The 13708-nt window shown below is 55.3% G+C and overlaps 2 protein-coding genes across 3 annotated transcripts in view; one reads left to right on the top strand and one right to left on the bottom strand.

Moving 5' to 3' along the window:
* The window catches only part of IGHMBP2 (immunoglobulin mu DNA binding protein 2), a 27099-nt gene extending 26677 nt beyond the window's left edge, over positions 1 to 422 (bottom strand). For both annotated transcript variants that reach the window (XM_035013466.1, XM_035013465.1), the window contains exon 1: positions 278 to 422. In XM_035013466.1, the coding sequence (XP_034869357.1) occupies positions 278 to 363 (86 nt within the window). In that variant the 5' untranslated portion in view covers positions 364 to 422. The remainder of the gene's footprint in view (positions 1 to 277) is intronic.
* Positions 423 to 477: 55 nt separating this feature from the next.
* Positions 478 to 13356, top strand: MRPL21 (mitochondrial ribosomal protein L21). Its single transcript, XM_035013464.1, has 7 exons — positions 478 to 600; positions 3436 to 3493; positions 5876 to 5961; positions 7161 to 7324; positions 9845 to 9897; positions 10759 to 10862; positions 13244 to 13356. Exons 1-7 carry the CDS (start codon positions 501 to 503, stop codon positions 13306 to 13308), a joined length of 630 nt encoding a protein of 209 aa, XP_034869355.1. The 5' UTR covers positions 478 to 500; the 3' UTR covers positions 13309 to 13356.
* The last annotated feature ends 352 nt before the right edge of the window (positions 13357 to 13708 follow it).

Below are 13708 nucleotides of genomic sequence, written 5' to 3'. Positions count from 1 at the left end.
CCCCACGCCCGCATCCTCGAGCCCTCCCACCGGCCCCGCACCGAAGAAGGGAAAGGGCTGCGGACGCGCTGAGGGAAGAGGCAGGACCTAGGACTGAATGCTCGGGAGTGGGGGGCTGCAGGCCGAAAAGAAAAGGCTTCTTAAGGGCCCCACACCGGCACGGGCCGCCCGGGAGGCGGCAGAGTCCCATCCCCAGCGGCGGCCGAGCAAGCGCCCCAGGGCCGCTGGCGGGACTCGGGGGGCGGGAGGGCTGGGGAACTGCCGACCGACGCCGTACCTGCGCTCCTCGACCTCCGCGGCTCTCTCGAGCTCCAGCAGGTCCAACTGCTTGGTCACGAAGCTCTCCACGGCCGCCGAGGCCATGGCCGCCGCCGGGCCCGGGCCCAGGGCCGCTGAGGTCCTGCCGCCGCGACGGGCGGAGTTCCCGGGCGGGAGCCTGTGCGTCGACGCACAAGGTTCGCGCCGAGGCCGTTTCCGCTTCCGGCCGAAGCTGCGGGAAGATGGCGGCGCCCGTGGCCGCCCGGGTGGTGACGGTCGCCTTCGGGGGGCTGGCGTCCGCGTGCGGCCGCAGCTGCCTGCGAGTGTCCGGGCCCGGAGCGGGTGAGACCCGGGTGGCGGGGTGAGAAGAGGGCGCGGGGCGCGCGGGGCCGTGTCTGCCTCGGTGCCTTCGGTGCCGACCGCTTTTTTCGGGGCGGTGAACGCAGTTCTGGCTTTGCCGTCGGGGAAGCCCGGGTTCGGATCCTGGTTCGTTCAGTTAGCGGCTTCGCTCCTGACACCGGCTCTTCAGCGCGCTGCAGCGCCTGGGCGGCCTGGGGAGCAAACTGAGGCTCGGTTCGGACAACGTAGGTGACTTGCCCAGGGTCACACGCAGGGAAGCGGGTCGAGAGGGACTCCGGCAGCTCGGAACGGCCGCCAGGCTGTGCTCCACCGTCGCTCCCAGGCTTCGAGCCGCCCTTCGGAACCCCCGCTGTCCTCCTCTGGGGAGTGGTGGTGAACGTCCTGGCCACTTCTTAACCCATTCAGGAAAAGCAGCAGCCGTATTTTTATATATTGTTTTATAATTGAGCTATAACTGACATTCCATAAAATCCACCCTTTTACAGCTGCCTGTTAGCAGGTGTTCCCAATTATTGGTGTCTTGGGCTGGTTTGTCCTCTACTACCTCGCTGTGCCTGGGGTTCAAAAAAGTTGTGTTCGCCGGAGACACTGTGTTTTTGCCTGAAATGATTGGAGTGTGTTGTTTGTGTGTGGGGGTGTTTAAGGACGTTTTAAAATTAAGTCTAATTGTATATTTGACAGCATTAAAGAATCGTTCCCTTTCTAAGATGTGGTAACAGTGCCTATGTTATGTGTGTTTTTTAAGAATATTTGTTTTTCATAGACGTATACTGACATCTTTACTGATTAAACAACGTATCTGTGACTTACGTAAAAATAATCGCAAAGTTGGGCCGGAGGCAGCGTGAATCAAAAAACGTTGGTCGTGAGCTGTTAACTGTTGAGTCTGGGAACAGCTGCTCGGGGGCTCTGGGCTCACGGTTCTGTCCTCTTTACTTCCTTGTGCTTGACGTTTTCCATTAGTAAAACTTGGATTTAAGTAGGGAGGGACGTTTTAACAAAAGCACTGGAAATTACTCCGTTCTGCCAACATAAAACCACCTCCGGAATGCTGTGTTCAATTCCAGACTCCCACTTTAAGAAACACGGATAACATGGAGTACAGAGAAGGCGACCAAAATGATAAGCGGATGGGACCTTGAAGAGTGAGAGAGGAAAACAGGATGGTAGACAGACCACAGTCCTCAGAGAGCTAAAGGATGACCCCATGGGAGAGGAGGGAGTGCATTTGTTCCTTCTGGGGTCCAGGGCTAAGGCAAGACCATAGCTGAGAGTTACAGGGAAGCAGATCAGGGGCAGAAACTTTCCAACTGAGCCTTTAACAGTGGGGTGGCTCCCAGGAGAGGTGCTGAGTCCCCCGTCAGGGCGTATTTCAACCAGGGCTTCGTGTGCTGACTCAGCAGAGTGGACTTCATTCATTCACCCACCATTTATGGAGCATGTTTTTGCATCAGGAACTGATGGGGGAGGGGTGGAATACATCAGTAATAAATAATCCCTGCTTTTAACGGAGCTAGCATTGTGTGAGATGGGGAAGAGAAGCAGGCATGGCGGGGATCTGGAACCTTCGTAGGTTTTGAGATGCCTGTTAGACTTGCAAGTGGTGATAGCAAATAGACAACTGGATGGTCACATCCAGGCTGCAGGTGTAAACCTGGGAGTCACCAGTGTAGACAGGATATTTAAATTCATTCCACTAGATGCAATCGGCAGAGGAATGATCATAGAGAAAGAAGAGATAAGGCCGAAGGTCTAAACCCCAGGCACAGCGAGGTAGTAGAGGACAAACCAGCCCAAGACACCAATAATTGGGAACACCTGCTAACAGGTAGCTATAAAAGGGTGAATTTTATGGAATGTCAATTATAGCTCAATTATTAAAAAAACATGCATCAGTAGATGCAAGGAATAGTTGACAGAATTCCACATCCATTCATAACAAAAACTCTCAAAAAAATCGATACAGAGGAAACTTTTTTTTCATTTAGTAGGCTCCACACCCAACGTGCGGCTTGAGTTCACAACCCCGAGATCAAGGGCCGCATGCTCTACCAACTGAGCCAGCCAGGAGCCCCACAAAGGAATCTTCAGTAACAGGACATCTCCGGAGATAAATGAATAAATAAACCCTTGACAGTTACTGAGTTGCTGTCCTCTGCTTTTCGCTCTTAAACTCTGCATTTGATTACTGGGACCTTCGCTTGGTAGACGGTGATTGCCTTTGTCCCTTGGTGTATTAGTCATCTACTGCTGCACAACAAGTTACCCCAGAGCTTAGCAGCTTAAGATGACCAGCGTTTGTCATGCACAGCATTTACAGGAGCAGCTTAGCTGGGTGGTTCTGGAGCTCTTGTCAGCTGGGGCCGGGCTTTCTGTTTCCAAGCTCACCAGCTAGACCGTGGGTAGAAGGCCTCCGTTCCAGTCTTTTATAACTTAATCTGAGAAGTACTGTGCCCTTCCTCTACCACATGCCATTGGTCGCAGAAACCAGCTCCGTTGAGGAGGTGGGCTCCGCGGGCCGTCTCAAAAGCACAGAACAGCATCTGAACCCGTTGGGCACTTGGCGGTCAAGGATCGGATCAGTGGGTGAGCGGTTCTGGTTTTAGGCCCTTTTCGACGGCATGAGAACACGTCTCGACACACACAAGCAATAACTATAAGCGATGTTGTTCTAGCTTTGTTGACCTTGGTTTTCTCACAGGTGCGTTGCGATCTGGGGCTCAAACTCAGGCACCAGTGGTAGTACTTGTGCATTTCGCTTTCTGAAGAGCAATGGCATTTCTTGCCGGTAACGATCACTGTTTCTTGTTCCCTCAGCTTCCCTGGGGTCCGCTTCCCGGAGGTTCGGTTCACAGAGCACTTCGGTTCCACAAGGGTAATATATCAAAACGTGGGTTTGGGTGACTCGTCATTTGTAGGACTATCTTTCTAAAGTCAAACTGGCATATGCGTGGGTTTTCGAGAACATCTAAATTTTCTCTTAATTTCTTGATAGTATTTTTTTAAAACCCTTGACATAAACGTAGATGGAACATAAAGCGTCCAAAGATAAATGTGCTTCTAGGCCTTATGCAGCTGATTTTATTAAGGAAAGCTTGTGGCTCCTAATTAGAAACTTCTAACTGGGAAGATGGAATCACAGGAAGGTTGGATCAGAATTTTTAGGAAGAACTCAAATACCATTTGGAAGAAAAAAATAAGTATCACTTGGAAGAGTTTATTTAGTATTAAAATACACTTACGGCAAAAAAAACCTTTTTTTTAAAGATTTTGTTTATTTAAGGGGGGGCGAGAAAGAGAGGAGAATCTCAAGCAGACTCCTCACTGAGCGCAGAGTCTGAATGCGGGGCTCACTCACGACCCTGAGATCATGACCTGAGCCGAAATCAAGAGTTAGACACTTAACGGACTGAGCCACCCAGGCGCCCCAGGGGAAAAAAACCTTTAATGTAAACTACAGAAAGTAAATTGGACAAAATCACACCCGCTGGTAGGAATATCCAGGAGCAATAGAGGGTGGCAGTTAAGAATTAGGAAGCTCCTGGGTCCTATCCTGGCCCCGCCCCTTGCAGCCCGGGGTCCCTGAGCTTTGTTTCCTCTTCTGCAAGATGGAAGTGGTGTTAGGATCTCTGTCAGTGGAGTTGTGTGTGCATTCAGTAAATTTCTACATTTAAAGAGCTTAGGACAGCGCCTGGCGTACAGGGAGCTGTCCAGAGTATCGGCTGCTCCTGCATCACAGACTCAGAAGTGGGGAGATTCAGGGGGGCTTTTATGTTGCTCAAAAGAGAAGTCAAAAAACAGAATCAGGTTATAGAGAGAGATCCTAAGGGGGAATGTCAGTTACTTTGGCTTATTCTTTCTCTTGCCCACGGAGTGCCGGGTTTCCGGCATCTGTTGTTTTGCGGTCGGCAGCAGGGGACGGCCAGGCCCGGCGAGGAGGCCAGAGCTCCTACGTCAGACCCCGCTCCTCCTTGTCCATCAGAGGCCACTGCCTGGCCACAGAGCAGGAGCATGTTTCCGGGTGCTCTGAGAGGAGCACAGCGGTCGAGCTCAGTTTCATTTCCCTGGCCAGTTGACGCCGCAGTGCCCCGAACCCCAGCGTGGAGAGCATTTGTTGTACACGCCCGTGTTGAGCACCTGCTGGCTGCCAGTAGAAGCACAAGGGCCTGGGCCCAGTTGCAGAAGCGGCCGCTCTTCCCCGGTGAGCAGCCCTTTTTCCTCGCCGGAGCTCTGCTGCAGAAAGACTGAGGTCAGGAAAGGTTCCCTCTGTGGCAGCAAACAGCAACAAAAGCTTTAAAACGGTTCTGAATAATTGAACTCGATGTGGGCTCTCCTGAGTTCTCCCCTCTTCGTAGACCTCAGGAATTTGAGGCCAAACGAGATCAGCAAGTGGGAAAGACCCTGCCGCCTCCTGTCGCCTGTGGGCTCCCCTCCCTGCGCAGCCGGCTCATCGGCTCCAGGCTGAGCGGGGGGCGGGGCAGATGCCGGGCTGCAGCACAGGACGGGCAGTGACGGCAGTGCCATGGCCCCTGAGCGCTGAGTGCGCCCCCACACTGCCCAGTCCTTCTGGGCACACCGTCCCTCCTGACCCTGCGCGACCCTGGAGGCAGGTGCTTTTTTTATTCCCATTTGCTCCATGAAAGAAACTGGAGCGCAGGGTCGTGAGATGCTTGCCACGGTCGTGTTACTCTGGTGGCAGAGGTGGGGTTCAGATCCGGGCCTGGCTCCTGTCTGGGCATGAAGGCCGAGCGGGCACCTACCTGGTAGGAGTTAGAGGCGGGACAGACCGGCTTGGGGCAGAGCAGGGGAAGTGGTCCTGTCGTGGGAGCCCTGCTCGCAGAGCCCTGGAATGCCAGGGTGAGGCACAAGAGCCCGGCGAGAGGCAGAGAACTTGCCTTTGGGGGGGGGGGGGCAGCACTGCAGCCCACCCCTCTGAGAGCCCGTGAGCCCCAAGGACGCTAAGAGGGGCCAGTCTCCTCGGGAGGTAGTTATTCCCAGGAGGGGCTCTTCTGGAATAAAATGGTTGGAATTCCTGTTTTGATTATTGAGTGATTAGTGGGTGTTTCTTGAAATACGTGGCCCACCTGAGAGGCTGCGCAGGAGCCTGTCCTTGGCCCCGCCAGGGTGCAGGTCTGTACCCAAGACTCACGCATTGGCAGGGCAGTGACGGCCCCCCAGCCTGAGCACAGCCATTTCTTACAGACTCTGAACTGTCTTCCCACGGGCGCGCCGCACACATGTAAACTGTGTTTTACAGATACGTTCCTAAAACATCGCTGAGTTCACCACCTTGGCCAGAAGCTGTCCTGCCAGACCCCGCTGAGGAGACCAGACACCATGCAGGTGACAGAGGCAGGAACTGGAGGGCGGTGGTCCCTCCTCCCCCCACCGAGGTGGTCCCCTGGCCACAGAACAGGATCTCATGTTTCCACGTGCCCTGAGACCCGGCACAGTGTGAACACTCAGGCTCATTTTTGCCACTTGACGCAAAAATATAAACCCTCGTTCGTTTCGCAAATGCTCCCAAGCACCCACCGTGGTCAAGGCAGGCGGTGTGAGCGAGCGGGGGGGCCCTTGGTCCATCCCTGTCTCCCTGGTGTTGGTAGGAACGTGGGGGCAGGGAAAGATTTCTCCACAGTCAGAAGAACCGGGGGTGCCGGTGCTGTCCCGGGAGTCGCAGAAATTGTCGGGGTGTCGGGACACGAGGAGGGACAGTGTGGCCAGCCACCGTTGCCATGAGCGAGTGTGGGATCCTATTTCCCTCACAAGGCTGGAGATGCAGGTCAGCGCGGGGCGCAAGATTAACGGCATTCTGCCCCTTCTCCAGCCGTGGCTCCAGCCTGACTCTGCTTCCGAGGCAGGAACTGTGTGCTCCTCTCCAAACCCCCAGCCCCAGGCCGGGCCGGCTGGGTCAGGGCTCGTAGACGCTTGTCAGACAGTGAACGGGGCAGGAGAGGGGACCATCAGCTGAGGTGAGGCCGTGGCAGCCCAGAGCTGTGTGGAAGCCCAGAGGCTTGCAAGTAGTTCTAGCACCAGGGGGTGTAATTCTAGCTTTTCCTGGTTTGCAGAAAGGCCTCTCCTCTCGCTTTGCCAGTCCTCTGGCTTTTTCTCAGTAAAGACTGGGAATCCCACAGGGTGAAGGTCTTTCCACCCCAGAGTCAGAGAGATGGAGCCAGGCACGCGGAGTGCTCAGGCCAGAGAATCACGGGCGGCCATGGGGCATTCCATGAGGTCTGGGGGACACATGTCTCTAGAAGCCCCCCTCGCAGACGAGCCCGTGCTCCTGGGAATGGCAGGCCGAGCGCTGGCCGTGGGGAGGGGCGCGGCCTTCAGCAGCAGGTGACCTCACCAGGGGTGCCATCTGTCACATCACCTGATGTCCCTGCTGCGGCTGGAGCTTCCTGTCCTGCTGAGGGAGAGCAGGGCGCACACGGCCTCGTATCCCTGTCGCTGTGGGCCTGGGCCGTGTGGGGCGGTGCAGCTGCCATGCCCGGTGTGAGCAGCGGACTGGCCCGCCGCCTGTTCTGTTTTCTGCCCCGCAGAGGTCGTGGGGAGGGTGAACGAGCTGATTGCCACGGGCCGGTACGGCCGACTCTTCGCTGTGGTGCACTTCGCCAGCCACCAGTGGAAGGTGACCTCTGAGGATCTGATTTTAATTGACAACGAATTAGACGTTGGGTGTGGAGAGAGGATACGGCTGGAGAAGGTGAGACCGGCCGTGCCTGTGCACCTGGGGGCGCAGTCACCAAACATGCCCTCCTGCCCCCGGGTTCATCCCTGGGGAGGCTTTCTTGGGTCGGCGGGCGAAGGCAAGCGAGCCGAGGGTCGGGGAGCGCGGGTGTCCCCCCGGGTGTGGCGGCCCCGCCAGCCGCCCCCCTCCCTCAGGAGACTGCCTCGGAGCTGCTTATGTGTGCTGAGTGGTCTCACGTCTCAGGAACGTTCTCCCGTAGAAAGGAAGAACACCCCAGTCACAGGCGGAGGGCTTTCCGCGTGTTTACGGAGAGAGGGCTTCGGCGGGAGCGCTGCTCTGGCCTTGGCTTTGCTGGCTGCTTTCAGAGAGGCTGGTCTTAGAGGCGTCTCCCTGGGGCTGACGTGCTTACCCGCCATCCTGCACGGCTCGGCTACGTACTTGGCCTCGCGTGTCTACCCATCACTTACGATTCTGTTGGCTGTTGTGGGCGGCCTTCTTCGTTTTTTTCTTACTCTATTTATAAAAGTATATAAAATCTAAGTTTTCAGGGGCGCCTGGGTGGCGCGGTCAGTTGACCGTCCACCTCTTGGTTTCGGCTCAGGTCATGGTCCCAGGGTCGTGGCATCGAGCCCCGCCTCAGGCTCCGAGCTTGACGCAGGGTCTGCTTGGGACTCTCTTTCCCTCGCCCTTCATGCACTCGCTCGAGCATGCACTCTCTCTCTCTCTCTCTCTCAAATAAATAAATCCCAAAAGGTATGTCTGTATACGTGTAAGTTTTCTATAATAGTTTTCTATATTCCTCCTTCCTTTGTGATTGCAGAGTTTACACCAAGGGGAGCATTAAACTCTGTTTCTAAGACGTATTCTCACAGCCTGTGGTCTAAGCTCAGAGCTGAGCTAATCAACTGTATCGCCATCAGCAGCCAGCCGTGCTCGCTTCTTAATGACACGGGGGCTCTGTCGTGAGCCCCTGAGCAAGGGCACGTTTGCTCCATAATGTCTGAGATAAGTAGGAGGCTTTAGGAGTGTATCTGAGAAGATTTCTAAAAGACTTTTTTTTTTTAAGTTTATTTGCTTTTTTTAGTAATCCCTACACCCAATGTGGGGCTTGAACTCACGACCCCAAGATCAAGAGTCATGCGTTTGCGTTCCACCAACTGAGCCAGCAGGCGCCCCCTAAAAAGACATTGTTTGGGAACATTTCACATTAACGAAAATATTATAGAAAGCACCACCTAGTGCAGATTGGTTTTCCTCACTTAGGAAATTCAGTAGCAGAGAAAGTGTCAACCTGAAAGTAACTGTAGGATAGCATTTTGATTATTTGTCATCGTCAAACGTACAGAGTCCATTGATGTTGTTATAAAATGCACTTTGTCTTTAAATATTTAAGTTTTATACAATCGGGTATTTTTTTTTTAAGATTTTATTTTTTATTTGAGAGAGAGAGCACGAGAGGGGGGAGGGTCAGACTCCCCGCTGAGCAGGGAGCCTGATGCAGGGCTCGATCTCAGGACCCTGAGATCATGACCTGAGCCAAAGGCAGACGCTTAACCGACTGAGCCAGCCAGGCATCCCTGGTCAGGTATTTTTCTTATCAGTAAAACTTAAGATGGTCTTCAACGTCTACTAAAAATACCACTGCCCTCGCAATGCAAAGATGTCTTCATTTAAGGCCACGCTTGGCCACGCTGAGGACGGTTTCTGGAACGTCCACATGGAATTTCCTAGGCTTTAAAAAAACACACTTGAGGGCGCCTGGGTGGCTCAGTCGTTAAGCGTCTGCCTTCGGCTTGGGTCATGATCCCAGGGTCCTGGGATCGAGCCCCGCATCGGGCTCCCTGCTCAGCGGGAAGCCTGCTTCTCCCTCTCCCACTCCCCCTGCTTGTGTTCTCTCTCTTGCTGTCTCTCTCTGTCAAATAAATAAATAAAATCTTAAAAAAAAAACCGCAATGAGGGGCACCAGGGTGGCTAAGCGTCTGCCTTCGGCTCAGGTCATGATCCCAGGGTCCTGGGATCGAGCCCCGCGTCGGGCTCCCTGTTCGGCGGGAAGCCTGCTTCTCCCTCTCCCACTCCCCCTGCTTGTGTTCCTGCTCTTGCTGTCTCTGTCTCTGTCAAATAAATAAATAAAATCTTTAAAAAAAACCACACTTGAACCTATATCTTAGCGGGATTAGCAGTTATGAACTGCCTCAAAAGACACCACAGTGTGATTTTACCCCGTATATGTTATAACTTTCGATAAAAAGTTAAAAAAAAAAAAGCCACCGTTGTTTGCACAGGACAGTTGCCACTGTTCTCTGGATGCGCCATCACTGCGCTAAGTGCTCAGGGACAGTGGTCCTGGCTCTGCCGTTGGGCCCGCACAGGAGGAACCCCAGGAGCTGCGGCACCGTAGCCCGGGGCCGGCCTGCATCCCCACCAGTTCGAACCCCAGGAACGGCTAGGAAGGTGGCCGGTGCCTTCCTCATGCTCCAGAGTCTGCGCCGCTGACCGTCCCGTCACTTGTTGGTAACGCGTCTGTTCCGTTCGCAGGTCCTGCTGGTTGGCGCTGACAACTTCACGTTACTTGGCAAGCCGCTCCTTGGGTAAGGCGCTCGCTCACACGGGGCTTTGTCTAGGACCCACGCGGGCTGCATGGGAGGCCAGGCAGAGGACACCTGGGCCAAACCAGTATTAGTAATAATTCTGTTACTAATTATTACAGTGGAGGCTTGTAAGATTTGTTGACAGACTACCCTGTTCTTTTTTTCTGTTTTTAAGTAAACACTACCCCCCACATGGGGCTTGAACTCACAACCCCAAGATCAAGAGTTGTGTGCTCTTCCAACTGAGACAGCCAGGTGCCCCTGTGCTGTTCTTTTTTATTATTAAATTACAGTTCACATACAATATCATATCCATCCTCTGTACCTTACCAAGTGCAGACCTCCATAGGCCTAGTTACCCTCTGTCACCTCCCAAAGTGATTACAGTCTTATCAACCAGACTCCCTGTGTGAAGTCACTTCATTACTAGAAGTTCACACCCCTTGATCCCCGTCCCCCCAGCCTTCTCCCCTTCCTTCTACACTGTTCTTGATCATGCTTGTTGATGGTTTTCAAAATATCTGCAGGGAGGGGCGCCTGGGTGGCTCAGTCGTTAAGCGTCTGCCTTCAGCTCAGGTCATGGTCCCAGGGTCCTGGGATCGAGTCCCGCATCAGGCTCCCTACTCAGCGGGAAGCCTGCTTCTCCCTCTCCCACTCCCCCTGCTTGTGTTCCCTCTCTCGCTGTGCTCACTCTGTCAAATAAATAAAATCTTTAAAATATATATATATATATCTGCAGGGAGGACATACTACTTTTATAATCAGCAAAAAAGAAAGTAAAACTTTGGAAATTCTTACATAAAGCATTAGTAAGATTGAAAAATAAGAAGGTATATCATTGATTATCTTTCTCCCTTCTAGAAAAGATCTCGTTCGGGTAGAAGCCACAGTCATTGAAAAGACAGAATCATGGCCAAAAATCAATATGAGATTTCAGAAAAGGAAAAACTACAAGAGGAAAAAAGGTAAGTTAGAGAAAGTGTGGCAGGCGCCGTGTCCCCGCCCTGCTTCATCCGCTGGTCCTGCGGCTGCTGGGGGCCTGGGGCCGCTGGGGTGCAGGGGCCACAGACACCTGGGAGAGGGCTCCGCTCCGGTCCCCTGGGTCTGATGGGGAGGGGCAGATGGAGGTCACTCTTAACCAGGCCAAGGGTGCGGAGGGAGAGGGCCCCGGGAGCCTCCGGTGCTGCCCCCGGGCTGCGGCTCAGCCAGTCTCTGCGGCAAGGCAGACATTCGCCTTCACTGCAAGCGGACACAGCGTGCCCCAGGAGACACGGAGGGGGACACCAGAGGCGGCTCTCACGTCCCGCACAAAGACTGGACAAAGAAAGGGACGTGGTGTGGGGTCCTCTCAGCAGAACGTCGCTCAGCAGCACGTGCTAAGTGAACTGCCCCTCTACACGGGAACGGGAACGAATCTTCGATTCTAGTGGGGCCTGAGCAACACCCGACCTTGTGCCTCTGGGTACATATATCCGTCCGCACACATTTACACGCATGCGTGTGTGATGGAACATGGGAAGGGGAGGAGAGGGAGCCCGTCTGCAAAGTCTCCAGGGGAGCAGGAAGGCTGGAGGACCGGGGGGCTGTTGGTTGATAGAGAAGGCCGAAAATCAATATGAGATTTCAAAGGGGGAGCCAGGGGTGCCTGGGGGGGGGCGGGATGAGGAGTGTGGGCTTCGGCGCGCCGGTGATGGGATGCCTCAGACAGGAGGGCCCTCCTCCCAGCTCGGTCAGGGCGAAGGGCCAGGCAGCAGTGTGGCTTGGTGATGAAGTGAGCGTCCATCCGCTGGCCTCGCTGCTGGGCAGGAAGTCCAGGGGTCTGCTGGGGACCGCGCGGGGGTCGGTTTGCAGGTGGGAAGGGGTGGAGGTGGGGTCAGGAGTCAGAGAGGCGAAGAAACAAAGCCTGCCGTGGACGAGAGGGAGCTGCATGACGTGGTTCTGGCGGCAAGGTGGGCGCAGACCAGGGGCAGCGACCACCCGAGCCGCATGGGGAGGGGGTGGCCCCGGCGTGGTCTCAGGAGACCCGGAGTGGAGCTGCAGGAGCAGCAGTGAGTCTGAGGGGCGACTTCACAGCAGAGGCCTCACCCGTGGGTGCCCCCATGGGGGCTCATGACCCGTGCGTGAGGGAGCAGAGGGGCCCTGGGGTGGGCTCAGCAGCCAGTTAGCAGGAAGAGGAAAAGAAGCTTCGTTCGGTGGCGCTTTGGTGCCCGCTGCAGGGGTGTCACAGAAGGGTGTGGTGCGAGGGGTCGGGAAGGTGAGGGCATTTCCTGGGTAAGGGCAGGAGCCCTGGGTTTCCCTGACCAGCCTCCTGGGGTAGCGGCGGGCTCCGCACATCCAGGATGGAGGGCCTCGGGGCACATGGGGTCACAGGAGGCCCCCATCAGCTATCACTGCCCGCTTTCTGCCCTTCCACCGTGGAGGGGCGCCCAGCCCAGGCCTGGCCTGCGCTCTCTCCACTCTTCTTGTCTCCCACATGTCACCCTTCTTTGTTCTAATCCTCGGCCCCCCACCTCTGCCCGGGTAATCCACGAGCAGGAACAGGACCATCCCTGCAGGAGCCTCCCCTGGAAGTCACCTTGTGGGGGCTCCTTAAGGCTGGGACCCGCAGGCTGGGGCATCCTGTCTTGGGAAACATGTAGCACGCACAGTCCCTGGTCACCACCGTAACTGCTACCCTGAACTGCCAGTGGCGCCGAGTTATTAAAATACCCCAACACAGGGCGCCTGGGTGGCTCAGTCGTTAAGCGTCTGCCTTCGGCTCAGGTCACGATCCCGGGGTCCTGGGATCGAGCCCCGCATCGGGCTCCCTGCTCGGCAGGAAGCCTGCTTCTCGCTCTCCCACTCCCCCTGCTTGTGTTCCCTCTCTCACTATGTTTCTCTGTCAAATAAATAAATAAAATCTTCAAAAAAAATAAATATAAAATAAAATACTCCGACACAGTAGGCTGGCTTTCCCTCAGGTCAGGTCCGTAGGAGCCTCTCCGCCACCCTGTGCCACCTCCACGCAGCCTCGGGTTCGGCCATTCGGGGCCGTCCACCCCCAAGCAGCCCACAGGTCTCACGGCACACGGGGGGAAGAAGGGCCAGGCCAGGCCGCTCCTGACCTCCGAGCCCCCGGGAGTTACAGCCGCTGCTGCTTCTGCCGGGGCTCACAGAGCGCGAGGGGGAGGCAGGCCGGCCCCCCATGAAGCCCTCATGGTACGGGGCCGGCAGGGCCCTCCACCTGGGGAGCGCTGGTGCCAGGCCGACTCCCCGTGGAAAGAGCAGGTCGTCCGGGGACAGGGTCTCACCGTAGCCCGTGAACATCAGATGTGGCCAAGCTGTGACACTGTTCTCTCTCTTCCAGTTATTGTGAACCCACAGACTGTCCTCCGGGTAAACACCATCGAGATCGCTCCACGTTTGTGCTGATTGTGAAGCTCATGTTTACAGTATATAAAAATAAACTGTCTTCTGGAGGCCGTGTTTCTGAGTTATGATATAAAAAGCTTTGCGTTCCGTGACAGATTGTTCTAACTTGAGCACCATGTCTGTGAGCTTAGTTTTGTCAGCAAAAGCCTCCCTGAGCCAGAGAAGCCTGGAATTTGGGAAGAATGACAAGCACGGCCGTCCCAAGCTGCAGACTGGAGGCTTGTTGAGGAGATAAGGTTGTGTTCTTGGCTGCCCTCCACCCCACCGAAGGCGGCAGGGCCCAAGGGCATGGTGTGGGGGCGCAGCTGGGACCCGGGAGCTAACGCCAAGAGAGACACGATCTGGATTCTGCTTCTGGCAAGGTGGACAAAGCCTGAGCAAACCCCCTCTCTTGAGTGTA

The sequence above is a fragment of the Mirounga leonina genome, unplaced genomic scaffold (assembly GCF_011800145.1).
Source record: "Mirounga leonina isolate KUSES-001 unplaced genomic scaffold, KU_Mleo_1.0 Mir_166, whole genome shotgun sequence".
Taxonomy (NCBI): domain Eukaryota; kingdom Metazoa; phylum Chordata; class Mammalia; order Carnivora; family Phocidae; genus Mirounga; species Mirounga leonina.
This window is presented reverse-complemented; position numbering and strand designations above follow the sequence as displayed.

Excerpts from the sequence above, each read along its gene's own strand:
- MRPL21 (XM_035013464.1), top strand. The coding sequence starts at position 501 with ATGGCGGCGCCCGTGGCCGCCCGGGTGGTGACGGTCGCCTTCGGGGGG. Across the intron at positions 601-3,435 it reads AGTGTCCGGGCCCGGAGCGG|CTTCCCTGGGGTCCGCTTCC; the intron begins GTGAGACCCGGG and ends TTGTTCCCTCAG. Across the intron at positions 3,494-5,875 it reads AGCACTTCGGTTCCACAAGG|ATACGTTCCTAAAACATCGC; the intron begins GTAATATATCAA and ends TGTGTTTTACAG.